This window comes from Caloenas nicobarica, chromosome 3 (assembly GCF_036013445.1).
Source record: "Caloenas nicobarica isolate bCalNic1 chromosome 3, bCalNic1.hap1, whole genome shotgun sequence".
Taxonomy (NCBI): Eukaryota; Metazoa; Chordata; class Aves; order Columbiformes; family Columbidae; genus Caloenas; species Caloenas nicobarica.
The window spans coordinates 27,144,948-27,163,946 of record NC_088247.1 but is presented as its reverse complement, the minus strand read 5'-3'; the positions used below and the strand labels follow the sequence as shown (position 1 = coordinate 27,163,946).

General features: G+C 39.6%; 1 protein-coding gene across 3 annotated transcripts in view; it reads right to left on the bottom strand.

The window, feature by feature from the left end:
- Positions 1–12,132, bottom strand: part of PRIM2 (DNA primase subunit 2) — a 104,842-nt gene extending 92,710 nt beyond the window's left edge. For all 3 annotated transcript variants that reach the window (XM_065632146.1, XM_065632147.1, XM_065632148.1), the window contains exons 1-5: positions 12,097–12,132; positions 11,743–11,916; positions 10,996–11,099; positions 9,944–10,023; positions 5,775–5,895 (exon numbers count right to left, since the gene is read on the bottom strand). In XM_065632146.1, the coding sequence (XP_065488218.1) occupies positions 5,775–5,895; positions 9,944–10,023; positions 10,996–11,099; positions 11,743–11,899 (462 nt within the window). In that variant the 5' untranslated portion in view covers positions 11,900–11,916; positions 12,097–12,132. The remainder of the gene's footprint in view (positions 1–5,774; positions 5,896–9,943; positions 10,024–10,995; positions 11,100–11,742; positions 11,917–12,096) is intronic.
- Between the last annotated feature and the right edge of the window lie 6,867 nt (positions 12,133–18,999).

Here is an 18,999-nt window from a genome sequence, read left to right as displayed (position 1 = left end):
GTTATTGTGCAATAGGACATACATAGACACAGCCCTGAAGGGCAAGAAAAAGATAAGCAGCATACAGAGTGAAGGAAAGAATAAATTTACTCTATTTTTATGGCTTCAGGTTATCACCATCATCGTGATTAATTACTTCCCCAGTGTTAGGTCCTGTAACACCAAATACAGGAACAATAAGAAGTTCAACACCTTAATTCAGGAATTTCTAGGAACACCAATGACCCAGATATCTTGCAGTTTTCCTCAAACTTACAGACACATTGAAAGCTTTTCAATAACAACTTGCAGCGGTTACCATAAATATTCTGATTATGTCAAAAAGGCTATCAGAATGTCGAATCGATAAACTAGGATTTCTCTCATGCTATGCAAGTCTAAAAACACTATTATGACAAAAAAGTGTAAGTAGAGCCATTTCTCAAGGGCTTCCAATATGGGCACGCATAACCAGCTACAAGAAAAAAGGGAAAAGGACAAGTAAAAAGGTTGGGGTAGGAACAGGAGGATGAATGAGAGGGAATATTTGTAGCAGGGCACATAGAAAACCACACAGACAATCAACCTTTCTGATAAAGTTACATGACAAGATGGGGCTTGGGCACAACGTGAACTGACTCCAAACAGCTGTTGTATAACAATCCGGCAGAAATAAAATCAGGCACTTTCAACTTATACAAAAGAAAACATGGGATGCCCAGAGCTTGTGGCAAGAAAGAAAAATTATCTTCTAGTTAAAGCCCAAGTGTAACTTACCTGTAATACCATTTACTTTATATAATTCCTTCATATACTGAAAAACTTAAGAGATTAAAATGTTTTCTTCCATTACTACAATATTTAAAATATTCACTATATTTTACTTTAAATACCTTAAAAAATCATATTAGTGGCTTTTACTGCCAGAAATCATCAGGCATTATTGCTGCACTCATTTATAGTATTATTTTAATGCTTTAATCTCCTAAATTAATGTAAATCATGACCACACATATGTGTGTGTAGATTCTCTGTGATGGGCTCTGTCACCTTAAGTGTCAGCATTTGCTTCTCTTGATGGTGCTTAAGGATTTCCTGTGCTCCTGATGTGACTGACTTTGCACATAGACTATTTAAAGTACCTTGAGAGCTGAGAATTACATGCCATACACAGAAAACTTCAGTATTTATCTGGATAATGATAGCACTGTCCCTTAAAAACCTTTTTTTCTTTCTTTTTTTTTTCAAGTACATAAAGTATTTCAGAATGTTTTCAGTCTAGTCTATATCTTCAGAACAATTCTATAATTCTCCTGTTACTGTGACCGAAAACCATTAATCATATCTGGGGAAAATACTTGTAAAGTATAGATTAAAAATAAGCAAGCCGTAGAAACAGGGAACAGATTAGTAAGTATTTCTTATTCATTTAAAAAAAACCAAAACAAAACAACATCATCATATCAGAATCTTCTTCTCATGTTGAATACCCCATAATAAAGTGTCCTAAAAGGCAAGGTAGTACTTCTCTCCTTTCAGGACAAGGAAACATCAAAAGCGACAAACTCCCACATCTGAACATACTCAAAGGCTGACAAACCACATAACACTAAAATAACACAAATATATATGATCAGGTGAAAGAGGAGTGAACCATGGATCCATGTGTAGTGGTTTTATTTTTAAAAAAGTTTAGTTTTGAGGCAAGACTATTAACCAGTCTTCCAGGCTCTTGTCCCTTAAGCAGTTGCCCAAAATTTGGTAGGCACCTGAGAGCAAGCCACCCATGAAGTATTACAGAAAAAGTCAAGACAGACAAGATTACAGACTGAGGTCCAGAAATTAAAGTGTCAAATAAGGATAAATATAAGGTTTACTTAACAAGACAACTGCAGAATCACTGAATATGAAGTGTAGCAAATGTTTCTTTAAGTCCAGTTCTCTAAGCTGAACAACCAGATGCTTTTTGTGAGACAGCAGGATTTCAACTAACATGAAACAAATGCTATTCAAATTGCCATTTTCCCAGGCAACGGGTAACACCAAGAGAAATACCCCACAACTGGGTATCAATTAGATGACACCGCTCTAAGAAAACTACATCTTAAATGAGTTAGTAAGTATCTATCCTAATAGGTTGTCAAATGTTATTTCCTAAAAGTTATTATTGTAAAAGTGACACATAATAAATGCTGCTTAGGCCAAGCCTAACTCCTCCCAATTCAAGCCTAACCACTTCCAGGAAAACACATGGAAGGGATTTCTACCAAATACCATACCACAGAGTAAGTATGTGTGTCTATAAAATCATTTCTGTTTGTCCCAAATGTTCTAACTACTGTCAAAGGCAAAGTTCAAAAGTTAAATTTCCATAATGTCTGTCTATTTATTAGAAAGGAAACTATATTGTAAACATCACCTTTGACACCATGGTTCAACCACAACTTATTTCAGAGAAAACACAGGCTAAATTCTGAATTCTTCCAGTTCTCAATACAATAATTGAGGGGGGAGCTACTCCTGAAAGGTGTAGAAATCATCTTCAAAATTGAATGTTTTAATTTTTAAAAAGATATCTAAAAAGGATTAAGTGTCTGAATGGCACAGATCATAAATCATTTATTTCTAATGCAATACCAACAGATCTAAACCTGCTTAGAAAATAAATTTGAAAACAAATTATGGAAATGAACTAGTTAAGACAACTAGTCGCAGATACTATAAAGTACGCTGATGTGTATTAATTTTGTACTATGTTCAGGCAGAACAGCACTTCATTAAAATACCTTTTTTTTTTCCCCAAAAAAAAAAAAAGTTGAGGTTTGGTGTTCTGATTAAGAGCCTGACACTCATTACACTACACAGAATGCTTTAACTCAAAGGAAAAAAGAAAATCTTTTCATTACTGTCCCAAACTCTAGCCAAAAATCAAAAGCCAAAGTTATTGTCAGAGATTTATTGTCAGAGATGTTGAATGCCTCCTTTCAGAAGCTGAGATCACTGAATTTTTCAAACTGGGTAGTAACAATAATAAAATTTCCAATAATTCTCATCAGTCTCTATTCTTGGGCACAGAATAAATTCTTGCCCTTCCCTACTTTTACTCTTGCTTTCCTTCTACCCTTTTCCTTTCTTGACATTTTATTCAATACCAGATATTCTACCTCTTGTCCATGCTGGCATAAATTGGTATGATAATGTAGACACTAATATTCCAGAGTACTGTAAAATTTTGAGCACCAATGTTCCAGTAGGCTGAACAGGACCAGTCCAGGCATCTTCCAATTATGCCAGAAACAGACTGGCCAAAGCTATTTCCTAAAAGTGACTAAAATGAAATCTACCTGTTAGTAGTTTAAAAAAGTGCCCCAAATATAAACTCAAAGCAAAATTCCATTTTTTTCAGAAAGTCCAGGTTCCAGAGGCGTCTCACAGAAATGCTAAAGATGGACTAACAATCTGGTGACAGCTTTGTAAAAACATTTCAAGGAAGAACTTACCTAAGCTTCAAAATTCCACAATTTATACTAAATGTAAAGAAGGTTATTTTCACAAACATAGCAAAAATTTTGAGTTATCATAATCCCATGCACGTTCTAACACAAATCAATTATACTGAAGTCATCATCTTTAATCTTAATACTTTGAACAGTTTATAGCCTTCCTTTTGGAAGTAAAGGGCATCTTTACAATCAGGTAAAACTCCTAAGAGGAAGTATTTACTTATTTTAATAAACCCTTGCCCATGTATTTTGCTCCACCAGCAATACAAATGTCAGTCACAGGACAAAAGTTAAAAGTTGCAACATTCATTTTAATTAAATGTAATTTATATTTTAGTTTCAGAAAGCTGTTGCTCTTTGATTAAAATTATCTTTAATCATGAGATCAGAACTACTATCATTTCAAACTCTGTGCAGCTGTCATATAAAAAAAACTTTCAAAGTCTGATATTTTTTCTTCTAGTTGTTAACAACTTCATTCTTTCCAAAGAGTTGCTAAATAAGGTCTTTGCCACTGAAGTGTTTGAGTAAGATCTTAACAGCTGCTTAAGTGTTATCCGTAAGTGGGATTGAAGACTTCTTGATTCTCTAAAGCAATAATTCTCAATCCATAATTCACAAAATCTCAGGAATTAGCCTGCAAAGCCCATGCAAAAAAATTAAATGAATATGTCTCACTTTCTCATGCATATAAGTAAACATGTAAAGGAGAGAAGTGACAGTTATTGAATTCTCAGTGTTACGTTCACCTGGTTGGTGCTGTAAATGAAGACAACTGTGACAAAACTGTACTAAACAATACACTTATTCCTCCTCCCATAAAAAAGGTTGACCAGTTCTTTAAATAAATACTGAGAACCACTTCTTAGAATTGTTAACTAGAGACATAACTATGCCAGACTATACTGAGGTCTGAACTTCAGCAGCTCTGGAATATCTCAGATTATAATTCTGAAAATCAGAACCTTTATCTAAAAAATGCAAGGCACTTTTCTTCTCTTTAAAGAAACTTAGCTAAATTTCTTAGGAATTCTACTATGGGATTTTAATTGCTTAAGATATCCTATCTGCTTACCAATATAGAAACTGAATTGTAATATCAAAATTTAATTTCTTTTCCAGAAGACCATCCACTTTCCTAACAGGTGGAGCACAAAGTTTGATTTTCATCTTGTTTTATGCACAATAAGGCATAAAAACATTGTAACTTCAAACCGAGAAGTATGAAGGGGATAGTTGGCCTTCGTTTCCCTTTTAAAGGCTTTTACAAACACAACACTGAGAAAACAAATACTGCTTTTACAGTGGCCCCTACATAGCACAATAGAGTTTGGACCCGTTCCAGATACGTATGGAATTCCTTAGTAATTCAAATGTTTTATACATGACAGTGCAAGAAAGGATTAGTTTCGCTTAAATTCCTAGCGGAATTGGAAGGGAGAGAAAAAGTAGAAGCAGGGAAGTAGGTTTTCAATGAAATGGCGCTTTGTTGCCTCAATAGGCGTAAGAAAGAAATACCTTCTTAATCATTTTGACATATTGAAGGCACATTGAATAGCACAGAACGAAGCCATACTCGTAGCTATTTCCAGCAGCCTGCAAACATTAATTTATTCTCACAAGCCTGAACGCTGAAACTGTGACAGGACAATATGAGACTGGGGAATAAGCAATGGAAATACAGTTCCACAAACACACCATTTGCTGAACGGTCTGTTGAACCAAAGAATGACATTTCTAACAGTCTCTCAAAGACCCAAGAAAGCCAATGTGTTACTATTTAGCTAGACAAATTCATTCTCAACACTGCACAAGTCATCTTTCATCATCAACAGGCACTGGAGCCAGATCTTTCAATCCAGCAACATATAATGCATGTCAGTCACAAATTTGAGAATATTCAAGTTCTTCTAACTAAGCAGCATTTCAAGAGAAAGTTTTTTCAGTAGAGTGACGATTGTACATGATTTTTTTAAGTTTACTCTGAGAGCTACAAGCAAAGCTGGAGCTTTCTAACAAAATAGTTCATATCTGCAATGCAAAAATGTTAGCGAAATCATTAATGTGGGAACTGCAATAGATGTTCTCCTTTAATTTCCTTTTTATTTCCGTGGCATGACTATTCTCCACATTCGGAAGTTCTGTGTGGTTGTTTTTTAAAGCCACAAATAGCTTTTTTTAAAAAAAACAAACAAAAAAAACCACATGAAAGACTAAAACTATCTTAATGAGAATTTTAAAAAACATCAGGCACGTGCTATATAACACAAATCCAGAACGTAACATACTTACAGCTTCAAAAGATAAGTCCACATGTTCCATGAATTTCTGCATTAAACTGTCAGTTAGTTGACTGAAGCGATATCGAAAGAGATCCATTTCTTGTTGAAGAAACCAACGCCTGAGCTCCTCACTGTAAATAAATAATAATTTTTTTAAAACCTACAATGTTCTATGATTATGCATTCTCTCTTTCTTTATAAACTAAATGTAAAACCTAGTGAACACGGCATTAACTGTAGTGCTGCCTTCGGCATGGGACCCACAAACTGAGGAACTTGGAAGAGAAGGTAGGAAACCTTCAGGAAGGAGCACTCAATCAGAAAAGACTTCTGAAGAGACAATGCACAAAGAGGCACGACTGCAGATGTTTTGGAAGAACAGAGGTAGTAAATCTCAACATTAAAAATTGCTCTGTAGAAACGAAAGCTGTTACTCCCCTTTAAATGGAAGTCACTAATTCTTACTTGTTTTAGGTAAGAATAACCAACTGTGGATAACATTCTCCTCCAGCACATAAAGGACAGCTTTGTTTCTTCAGCATGGCACAATACCACTTCATCATACAATTAATGTCAACAATTAACCTGATGAGGCAAATATATTACAAAGCCTACTTCTTTTAATTTTTGGGTTATCTCCAGCTGCAGGAACACACGCACATCTCAGATACTGTAACAATAGTGCTAGCCAAAAAATAACCAGGCAAAAGGAAAATATATGACAACAAACTTGAGTGAGGAACACAAAGATAACATCTAACACCTGACAAATGAGCAAAAAGGGTTTAGCAACTGCAGGTGAGCCAGTAGAAAAATAAACATGAACACAGAGACAGGAGTCAGTAGATGGCACAGAAGAAAAACAACATTGAAGCCAGTCTCTAAGAACTCACATTATTCTTTGCATACTGGATTGCTAACATCCCAGCACTCAGATTCCCAGGCATCAGCATATCACTCAAAACTATAGTAAGTAGGGAATAAGCTTTATAGTGTTGGATTTCAGAAGGCAGAAGAACAGTCAAGAGATGACTACATTTCAAATTTAACTGACAAGAATGGTGGAGCTGGCGACTTCAGATCATGTAAAAAAACATAACAATCCAATTTATGAGGACTAATACAAACTAGAAAAAAAAAAAGTTGATGTAAACTCCTACCCCTGGGTGGCACTGTTGGCCAACTAGAAGATTTAGGGCAGTGTTGCAGGAAAACCATCCTGTAAACACAACTGCCTGGCAGACCACAGGGAACCGAATCCAAGCTAGTTTGCAATCATGTCTTTTTAAGTACACTTTTCCAAATAATCCTAGCTTTCATCAATTAACCTAATGATTTGTGCCAAGCTTATTTTTCTGACCTAGTATGATAAAACCAGTATATTCTATTTGCCTCTCAATTTTATCTTTTGGGGAAGATCCCAGTTCTGGAGCACAGAAATATCTCATCCCTGAAACAGCTGCTTTTCAAAACAGAATACCTGGGTATAGGGTCACCTCACAGTGCTTAAGATGCTATTTTCCATTTTATGAGTTATTACTAAGTCCACCTTTTCAAAGAAAAAAAAAGTTACTTTAAGCAGAAACAGATCATCAAGCCACCTTATTGAAACATCGCATCAAACTATCTGTATATAAACAGCAACACAAAAATACATTTGCATGTAGTTTAAAAAGAGTGCCCTGGAGCCCCATTCAAGGTTCTTCCTCCCCGAGAAGGGGTCTTTCCCCCTAAACTACAATGCCAGGCTCTTTCCTGCTGATTCTGTGGCCCAAAATAGCTTGTATTCATTCCAGCACGGTGGTTCACCTTAAACACGCTGCCCACCTCTGCCCTGCCTACAGTCTAATTCTTAAGATACTTCCCTGAAACACAGGGTTTGAAACATGTCTCACATGTATTTCATAAGTAAGCACCGCAGTCAGATAAGTTCTCCTACAAAAGACAAGGATCTTCTTTTAAAAAAGATAGCTTGCAGAGAAAAAGCAGGCAGTCCAATTATCTGCATCTATCATGAATTCCAGAAGATTCCAGTGCCATGATAGAGATGCAGGGCAGGGGGAAAAATACATCACGTCAGTGACAGAGGCAGATATTGAGCCAAGTCCCTGCCTGGTTATTTCTGAGTGAGGCAGCCTTTCACTCAGCATACTGCCCACCGTCACTCACAGATGCCTTCCTCCCTTCTCAGCACAGAGGACAAAGTTCAGTGAATTCCACTCCTGAAACAAATACCTAATCTTCAGGCTTTTGCTGCATGGCTTGTGTGGCCTTCTGTGAATCTGACCCAAATTTATTTTTCCTGAAGCCACAGACCAACCAAAAATAGATGCCTCTTGAATTCCAGATCAGATTTTTGCCACTAGACAACACAACTTTCTTTGTATGTGTCACTACCAACATCCTCAAAGTGTCTCATCTCCCACAGAAAAGGAACTGTCCCATCTAAATAGTAACTAAATGCTCTAAGTTTTAGAAGACAGAGTAATGGAAAACAAATCGACTACTCCAAATTCCACTAGCTGCCTAATAAGAAACATCAAGTTTTCAGAGGCTGTTTAGTTCCCAGCTACTGAAAGATACTACCTTTCAGAGGGTTTTGATAGAAACTTACAATATAGGTAAAGCAAGATATTTTTTTGTAAAAATCAGCAGGACCAGTATGACTAAGGGAGTTTATAACAATACACACAACAAACATAAGCACTAGAAAGAAAACCAATATACATTTGCTATTCATAGTCACAAATAATACATGTAGAATAGAGAAGGGTAGAAGGAACTCCAGTTGTAATTCCATTATTCAACTTGCTCCCTTCTTTCAGGATTTTAAACTATACCTTCAGAGTCACTGCAGTGAAGGCTGCTATTGACCTCCACACCCACAACCTGTTCCTTGCTGTAACGCACCACAGATCTAGCTGGCTCATCCATCACGTGCATCAAGAAACCGCCTTCGGCACAGCCCAGGTGTCTTTCGAAAGGGCAACATGATGGGATGTGAATACTCCAGAAGATTTCAGGGTGTTTAAAGTCACCCAAGGCCTGTCATGGTGAGGTTTCCTCCATCTGGAGGCTTTTGAGGCCTCTGCTACTTCCTATTCTAATCGGATGGTCTGTAGCAGGCACCTACCATGATGTCAGCCACCTTGTACTATTCTCCACCACTTGCCCCAGAACTCTCAACTGTGTCATGACCCATTCCAAGGAAAAGCCCCATCCATTCCAGCTCCTTGTCTTGGCCTGGATCACAATCCCTCCTACTCACCCTCCCCGTCCGCTTTTGCCTACAAATCCGTATCCATCCATAGCAGCACTTCAGTCGTGTCAGCTATCACAGTATCATCATATGTATTCTACCACGTTCAGCTAACTTAAACAAACTAGACTGCAAGTTAAAGTTCAATTATTGAATTAACAATTCAAAACAGTACACACTTCACATTTGCCAGTTTTCATTCTAAAAAGGGACTGCAATGGCAAGAAGTCAGGAGTTCACACTGATGCATAAGAAAGCTGCTAAAAGACATAAGGCACCGACAACCTCTATAATTTCATGTGAAAACTACAGCTGAAGCAAAAGAAATGCACTTGGCAGGACCAACTTTGTGCTTGAGATTTTACACACACAAAAAATTGCTGTGCAGCCATCCACAGCAATGAATTTGAAAGAAAAGCAAAGTCAGTAGAGGAAACCTCAAGTTCAGATGGTATTTTTAGTTTTCCAGAAACCAGGCCCTCTCTTTAGGCAATAATATAAAGCTTATTTACATAGTGAGGTCTTTGGTCAGTAATGAACAATTTAAGCATATGCAGCAGTTAATTTAAATTAAATTATCTATCACTGCAAATGCCTGACAGACACTTAATACTGCTGTGCTTTAATCTCAAAAAAATATGTCAAAAGGAAGAGACTCAAATCTATGTTCTGTGGGTAAAACCCAAATGTTTATACATTTAATTATTACAAAATCTGGATATTAATTTTGACCCTGAGTACCCCTTTTCATCACAGCTGAAGCCAGGTTCCTAGCAAAAAAAATAAAATTCTGAGCCTAACCCTCTGTTTAGTTGCCAGGCAACTCTATAATATCTGTTATGTCTATAATAAAGCAGTGTAGTATCTGTATACATTTAAAATGAATAGTAAGTGTACAGTATAATCCAAAAAGTACTTACGACTGACAGTAAGCAAGGCGTAGTATGAAATGAGATATATGGTCTTTTCTTCTTGCCTCATAATCATCATCAGCCAAAGCCTACAGAACATATTATTAGTATTTCAGAGAAATAATCTCTCCCAGATTAAAAATCTGTAATTAATTTTTCATTGCTGTTCAAACATGTATTAATACTCATCTTTAAGACAATAAATGCAACATCGTTAAAGAATCATAGAATCATTTATGTTGGAAAAGACCTTTAAGATAATCAAGTCCAACTGTTAACTTAGCACTGTCAAGTCCAATCACTAAACTATGTCCCTAAGCACTTCATCCATATGTCTTTTAAACACCTCCAGGAATGGTGACTCCACCACTTCCCTGGGCAGCTTGTTCCAATGCCTGACAATCCCTTCCATTAGGAAATTTTTCCTAATATCTGATCTAAACCTCCGCTGGCACAACTTGAGGCCATTTCCTCTTGTCCTATCACTTGCTACTTGGGAGAAGAGACCAACACCTTCCATGCTACAGCCTCCTTTCAGGTAGCTGTAAACAGCAATCAGGTCTCCCCTCAGCCTCCTTTTCTCCAGGCTAAACAGCCCCAGCTCCCTCAGACGCTCCTCACAAGACTTGTGCTCCAGGCCCCTCACCAGCTTCATTGCCCTTCTCTGAACTTGCTCCAGCACATCAACGTCTTTCTGGCAGTGAGGGGCCCAGAACTGAACACAGGACTCAAGGTGGGGCCTCATCAGTGCCGGGTACAGAGGGACAATCACTTCCCTGGTCCTGCTGGCCACACTATTCCTGATACAAGCCAGGACCCTGTTGGCCTTTTTGGCCACCTGGGCACACTGCTGGCTCATGTTCAGCTGCCTATTGACCAATACAAGGGAGTTGTCCTACACAAAGAAACCCACATTCTCAAAGAAAAACTACTTCTCTGACAAAATGACTAAATTTAAGTTTTAGGAATAGTATTTCATCACTTCTACTTTTATTCAGAATTCCTGAATGGTGTAAAGAAAATAAAGTGCAAAAGAGTTCCCTTTTTTTGTTGTCACTTACTTTGTAGGGAAACTTGAGTTTCCGGAGCTCAGACTCCAGCTTACTGTTGTATAAATCACTGTTTCTTACATAGGTCACACCAAGGTTTTCAACTATTTTCAGCACTGGGAAAAAAAAAAGTCCACGTTAGAGAAAAAATGTTGAAAAGAAATCTAACTGTATCATGTATTGGGAAATGCATAAACTGGGGTAAGGCCACAGGAATCGGTTTTAGTGGTATGGGGAGCCTAGGGTCAAGAAATATGGAAGAGATGGTGTGGCCCACAACTCCTGAACAGCTCCCCCGACTCTGAGCTCCACACAGTCAAGGAGGGAAGGGAGACAGCCAACTCTTGATGGATCAGTCTCTAAACAGCGGGTTTCACTCTAATGACGGGAACCTGTGATTCAGTGGCTTTCAGGAGTTCAGGGGAACCTTTGCTCCCAGCCACAGCGATCTGAGCCGCTGTACTGAGAGACATCAGATATGCCACAACATCTAGAAAGTGAAACACGCTCATAAAAACCACCAGTGTAAACCAAAACTATACAGCCCTGACTGCCCCAAACGTGCATTGTGAAATCAGTCACGGCGCCCTGAAATACCCAAAGCAACACGTTTTCCTTTAAAAGAGGTTCATTTCAGCATGAGCAGGCAGCCAGTTCACTTCAGTAACAGGCAAAGAGAGCGTGCGAGCCCGCCAAAAACACACACATCCGTGACAGAACAACCAAAAGCTTCGGGGGCTGGGGGAGGGCGGAACTCACGCTTCAGGCGGTCGATGGCCAAACTCTCAAACTCCGCCAGCGAGATGTTTTCCGTGGGGGGCTCCAGGTAGAACTGCAGGCTGTGAGGGTACAGCTGCCGCCGGTCCCCCGACAGCCACGGGTGCTTCCCCCTCGCATGGGCGCTGGAGAATTGCATCTGCCCCCCCGGCCGGCCTGCGGGAGACACGGCCGCTCAGCCTCGAGGGAGGGGAAAAAGCCGCCGCCGGCCCCTGGGGCAGACAGGGCCCCCCTGGGGCAGACAGGGCCCCCCTGGGGCAGACAGGGCCCCCCCGGGGCGTGACCGACCCCCGGTTCCCATGGCAACCCCCACCACGACACCGCCGAAGCCCCTACCTGCTGCCGGCCCAGCGCCCCAGCTTCCCGCGCACAGCCAGCCCCGCCCACTTCCGTCCCGCCGCGCTTTGTGCCCCGCCTCGCCCACCCGGGCCACGCCTCCCGCGCGGCAATTGGCTGGCGAGCGAGAAGTGGGCGGAGTCGCAGGGAAAGGTGCCCACAGCCAAGATGGTGGCGCTTGCTACCGGCGAGCGGAGTGCGGCGGCTCCGCAGCGCCGTGTGCCCGGCCCTGGCGCCCGTTCTTGCGCTCCCCTTCCTCCGTTAGTGTCAAGAGCTTGAGCATCTGAAGCGACGTTCATCCTTATCTCTTCCTGTTTTCTATGAAACTGGCATGAATCTGTGTAATTGATTTTACTGGTTTTTTCATTCAGCAAAATTGTCTGTCCTCGGGATCGGCACAACTACCGTTTTTCATCCGTCATCCAGTGTTGTCCCCTGTTCGCGTTAGCGACGGCGTTACCATCCGCATCTTGCACAGCTCCAGTACCCAAAACCAAGGGTCACGATGTCACCGAGTGTCGTGATGGTGCTAAGCTGGTTTGAAAGAGGAATGTTCAGCACGGTATTCAAACTCCAAGGAATCTCCTTTCAATTCCATAAATTCTACATTGTTCTACAGTTGTATAATTTTGTCATTTTTCCAAGATAACTGCCATTTTTTACAAGATTTGCCATTTTTACCAGTGGGTTGATCGTTTTGCTACAGCTGAGGTTATGTTATGTTTTGTGTCCTTGCCTCAAAATGCCACTTATTTGCTGATTTTCCCCAACCAGAGAAGTTGGTTAATGATCTTGCAACAAATTCAGGGTGTAGAGAGATCAATCAGAATGGAAATACAGTTTATGCCCATGAAGTGAGGAAAATCAGCAGTTTAGGCTGGCAGGTTCTTAACAACGATCAAGTGATCATGGACCAGGACATGTAGTGGTCTCATGTTCACGGGCAACACCTAAAACATTGCCGAGTAATCTGATTGCAGCTTTAACAAACACTGACGCTGGACACCAGCCTAAACCTGCAGCCTGCCTCTGTACTAGCAGATTAAAGATGGTGCCGAGTTAAACTGACAGGGGATAACCCATTCCGATTACCTTTCCAAACAAGGTGTCAACATCCAGATTGCCCGTGGAGAATATTCCTGTGCTCGTGCTAATTCTCAAGTGTGCTCTTTGGTCTGGGCCAAGCCTCTGCTAAGGGACCATTCAAACAGTTTAACAGGACGGAAAATCAAATTTGACTCTCCAGGACTGCTCTGTAGTTTTGCAGGAAAAAAAGCATATTGTCAATATCTTTTTTTTTTTTTTTTTTGGTAATATATTTAACCCAAAGCAACCTTATATATTTATATATATACATAAAACAACTTTAACCCAAAGCAATTTCCTTTGAATAGCCAGGGCTCACACCTGCACAGTTTCTTCCCTTCTCTACCCGGCTGCTACATGAGTTGCTCAGGAGTAGGAGTGAATAAGACAAAATCCACCTAGCAGTTGCAAGAAGGCAGAGCTTTTGCCTTTGACTGACCAGTGCGTTAATACCCAGGAGATGTTAGTGAGACTGGCCGTGCCCCATCCAGACAAGAGCTCGCACGTGTGCTTTCAGTGCTGTACCCGGCCTGGACCGGAGGGGGAGAAGTGCGACAATGCTGAGGAGCACGCCGCAGAAACCAGCAATCTATTTTGTTTTAATTTCATTTCAATTGATGGTTTAGGGTTTGGCACAGAAGTGGTACCACACTTTCAGAAACCATGGTATGCAGTTTACTGTCTGTCACTGTTTCTTCTATTGAACCATGTCAGCGGCTATGTCTACATCTGCTGGTTCTTTTGTTTAATTCATTTTTTTCCCTAATGCTATATACTGATTCTCAAATTGTCTGAAATTAATTAAAGACCTACCCTGTTTCTTTTTTTTTAAAATTTCATTTACACTAACCTTATTGCAAAAAGTAATATGATCACTTCAGCAGATATTAAGAAGCAAAATAAACATCTGTATTACTAGACTCTAATAAATCATACAATGCCAAGCCTTACGAGGGGTTTGTCAGCCCTTTCACACAAAAATCCTTTTACTGGGAAAAGAAAACAGACAAAGAAGTCAAAAGATATCACTTTGGTGGAAAACTCCCAAAACCACAATTCAAACAATTTCATAACCCAAACATTCTTACTGACATATTTTTTGAAACCTATAGACAGTTTTGATAGTATTTCAGTTACTTTTTACCATGTATGTTTTCATTACTTCCACAGTGATATTACCAGTGGGGACTGATTTTTGAAGTATTTTTTAAACAGAATCATTGATGTTGCAACAACCCACCTCACAAATGTTTTACAACAACATCCATATGGTCAGCTGTCAAACTGTGCCCATCATCCCATCCAAACACAGTCCAATCCAGCATACCCCAGACTGTTCTGCTACCTAATTAACAAAAACCATATTCCTTATCTGCATTAAAAATATATCATTGCACAGTTTCTACTCCCACTTTTGTCATACCAGCTAGCAGAGTGCCTGATGCTAAGCTATTGGAGCCCAGTTCTTCCCTACTTGCATAACTAGAACTGGCAATAGGAGGGTAAACCTGGTGATGCCGATATCTGGTCTCTCATTCGAGCTGCCCCGTTCATCCATCATGTCTGGGACGCTTAGATCACTGTGGATGGCAGGAATTAGCACAAAATGTCGCTTCCCTGCTTCCAGCTCCTTTTCAGCTCTCATCATTAATTTACCCACAATCTTATTTACTGCAGGTATCATCAGCCTGACTGAATTCTCGCGTAACTCAGCCTTTACACATATTGTCTTCATAACTTGCTTTCTTGATGTTTTCGCCTCTTAAAATATTCTTCTTGATTTTTTTAAAACTTTCGTTTATTCGAAATGTTTATTTATTGATTTCTCCATCATTTAACTGAATTCCTTTACAGATCTGGCTTTCCCAGAAGTCTCGACTGTTTTACATTTTGCTTGTAGTGTTTTTGTGCTGTTGCCAGCCCAACTTCTCTTCATACGTCTGTTTTGTAGTTCTCCACTCCATGCTTTTTATTACTGCTTGAAATAGTTGCCATGCAGGTTATACCAAGATTTTTTTCTGACCATGATGCACAAATACCTCTGTACTTACTATAAATAGCAGGGTAAATGTTCTGAGCTGGCCTTTAAATTCCTGCAGGCTCTGAAGGGAGTGACTCATGCAGTGAAGAGAGGTTCAGGAGGCTATTTTAGTCAGAATATGTTCTTGGTCTCTCAGTGTTCATTTATTTAAGTGGGGGGAGTGATGATGTTCACATCCTTTGTGACACTCTGTGTCTCCCTAGCTCCACTCATACAGGGCTTTTGGATCCTGGATTTGTTCCCCAAGTTCCCTGTCCAAAGCTCTAGCACACAGGTGGAGGAAATCTAGATAGATCTTCACATTCTTCTTAAATTTATTCTGACAGGTAGGTCTGTCGTCCACCTCTGCCTCTCATTGCATGCATCTTATACCATATGTTTAGGTTGTTGTAGGGAACATGCTCACAGCATCCTTGTTACGTTATATATCATATTTTGAATCCGTTAGCATAATTTTCCAGGCTACATATCAAGGAAGAATCTGCCCTGTCCCTATGCTAGTCTTTTCCGAAAGGATGCCACTCTTGTCCTCAATCACAAGATGTTCCATATGCTTTAAATATTTTTGCCTGCCGTTCTGCGGCTTGGGGGGAGTTTTGACCTGGGTTGGTTGGTTGGTTGTTTGTTTTTCTTTCCTCTTGTTAATCTTCCTCTGATAATTTTTGACCATTTGATTAATGTTAGCGAGAGGGGTTGAAACATCGAAGAGAAGTACTCGCGACTGGGAGAAATTAGAGCCTGGGTAACAAAAAGAGATTCAGATTTCTACCATAGGAAAGAAAAGCAGAACTCGGGCTCTTTTGTGCATGGAGCAGCAGCAGCCAGGCAGTCAACACAAACATCAAGCCGCATGAATAGAGCTCGAGCTCAGCCACTGCTCCGACGTCTCCGAACAAACAGACAGGGGAAGATTTGAGCTATTGAGCATCAGGACTAAGAAAGTGGAATTAATTTGTACATTTAATGTATTCTGCTGCACAAGGATCTCCTTCTGTTTCCTAGTTTATGTCTATCTACCATGAGCCTCTGAAACACATAGAGAAGTTTACAGTCTGTCTATCTGTACAGATGCTGATGTTTCCTTTTATTGGAAACATGACTACCATTAAACTAATCTGAAAGAAAAAAAGCTTTTGTTACATATAACATTTAAAATCTTGTGTATTTCAGATACTCTCTTGAGATGAATCGAATTTCTACCTGTATAGCAGTAAAGAATAGGATTCTTTCTTATCAAGTAATCTGTAGATAATTGAAAACTTTCTTTAACCCTGAAAGTTTTGCTATCCAACATACAAACTAGACATAGATAGGTATCTAGGAGTTTTTATCTTTTTCTTTTAATCATATAAAAAATAATTGTCAGGATTCAAGACCTCTTATTGTCTGAAAATTCAAAAAAATTATTCCATGTTCATTAAAATAAACCCACTGCAGTGTAAGGATTTTCTTCAGCCTTCTGGTGTTTATTTAGGGCTATTGAATAATACAGGCTTAACCAGGCAGATTTCCCATTTTAAGCCTATGACTTGATAATGAAAAAATGTCCCGTTCGGTACCGACTAAGTTTTCAAATACCCAGTCGCTGTGTAAAACAGTCTGCAAATTTCCAATCTAAATGTAAGTCGCCAGCTGCCTTCCAATTGCACAGAAATCTCTGTGTTAGACTTACCCAAAGCACTTCTGCTGTTACAAGTGAAAACCCCTAAAATAAACACCAAGGGGAGGAGACACAGTCTGCTTAATCTAGCCACTAAACCTGCACCTTCCTTTTAAGCTCTTCTTTTAAAAGGAATAGTTGTCCCTGGAATACTTGGAAAGAAGTAGGTATCCTGCTGGCATCTGAAAGGACATCCAGCCTGCCTAAACTTAGGTGTCTGGGTAGCTGAATTTTTTTCCATTTGTTTTCCTCAAGTTTGGTTTGGCTTGGTTTTGGGAGGTTTGGTTGGGGTGGGAGGTTGGCTGGTTCATTGTTTTCTAGGTTTCAGTTTTGTGGTCTTTTTAAACATAAGTGCTGCTCAGGAGTGAAAAGTTAAGCATTTTTGCAAGTTAACCATTTTTGCAAGTTAGGGGAAAAGAGTCTCCCTTGCATGTAATACTAAGTCCTGTTCCCTGTCATGAAATTATACCAGCATAAGGAGTTAGAGGTAACCACTATATTCCTTATGCAAGCAAAATTAACTGGAAATTGTCTGGGCAAGACATAAGAGATAAAGATGATTAACATACTAGCTAATCCTTGAGTCGCTTTCCTACTGGAAACTGAATATATTCCTTTGTAATTAACTCTGTCCCATCTGAAACCAGCACACTTAGTTCTTAGTATTTTCTTAGTATTTTGTCTTTATATTACTTTTGTCTGGTTCTAGCATTTCCTTTGGCTGAGGCTTTGTGGAAACTGCGCTAAAGAAGCAGCACTGACGGGTTTATTAAAAAGTAACAGTGAAAAGTTCAAATAAAGACCCCTGTCCCCATTAAGTCTTGTCTAAAACTGCATTAGTTTCACTGGAAGCAGAATCTAGCCTCAGAATGTACATCCCCAATCACATCCTCCAGCACTGGGTACATCAGTTCCTACTGTAAGACTCCTTAAATTTCAGGGGTTGCCGATAAAACTGTTGATTTGTTGTCAGACTACAGAGCCAGAATAACAATTGGCACCAATATCTTTGCAATCTTTCTTCAGATCACCTACATGAATATGTAAAAATCTGGTACACACATTATTGTTTGGAAAATGACATGGTACCTTTGCATAACAAATTTCAAAAGCTGAGACTCATCCTAATAACTTTTAAATAATGGTTAAAATCGCCTACAATATATAGCCACACTAAGTGGAAGACATCACTGTGTTTACACTTTCAAGTAGGAAACCAAGTCTATCAGTTACACAGCTATTTTACACATAATGCTTTCAAAACCACACAGTTATTAGATATATCAAAGACCTAGCATTTTTATAACAAATCCGGTAACAGTTAAACTGAAAGGGTGGATCACAGTGAATCTAAATTAATCCAGTTCGTCATATTTTAGGTGGTCTTGGTGCGTTGCAAATAAAAGCAGCAGCACTTGTTCTAGCATATAGTTTCCCAAATGCTTTCAAAAGTGAATGTCTTCTCTTGATACATATTTAGCCTTTATGGGCCCATTTCTTACATGGATATCTGCATGGTATACATGCTTTGATGCCTGTAGTTCTGCCCAAGGAACTGTATACAGATAAATATGAGTACAAATGATGGCAGATACATAATTACATATTGAGTGTTGAGTACATGGGGAGGTGTTGAGTGCCTCACTGATTTATGAGGAATATGATGACCTCTGCAATAACTTCATACTCCACGCTAGGGGGAGAAAGTTCTTCCAAGGTCTTCTAATCCAGACATTTAGCAAAAGCAGACTTTAAAAGTACAACAAAGATGGGTCAGGCAGGTACAATGGTTACAATAGCAGTCGTCACGGTTAGAAATCACCATTAGTGTTTCTCTTTGCTCTTCTTGCTGTTCTCTGGCAGCCTGAATATTCTCCCAACTCCTCCCTCTCCCAGTTTCAGGCACAGAGTGCACACGCTCGTCCACCTTCACCCTGCGAGGAAAGCTACTGAGCAATGGGCACCTACAGGCAGGTTCTACAGGGCATGGAAATAAACCAAAATGAGCTTAGTTTAACTGCAGCAAAATGGCCAATAGCGCAGCAAAAAATTTCTGTTTCAGAGTGCAAGCCACATCTTGTTTTAGAATAACAGAAAATTCGTCTGTTAGAGCTGC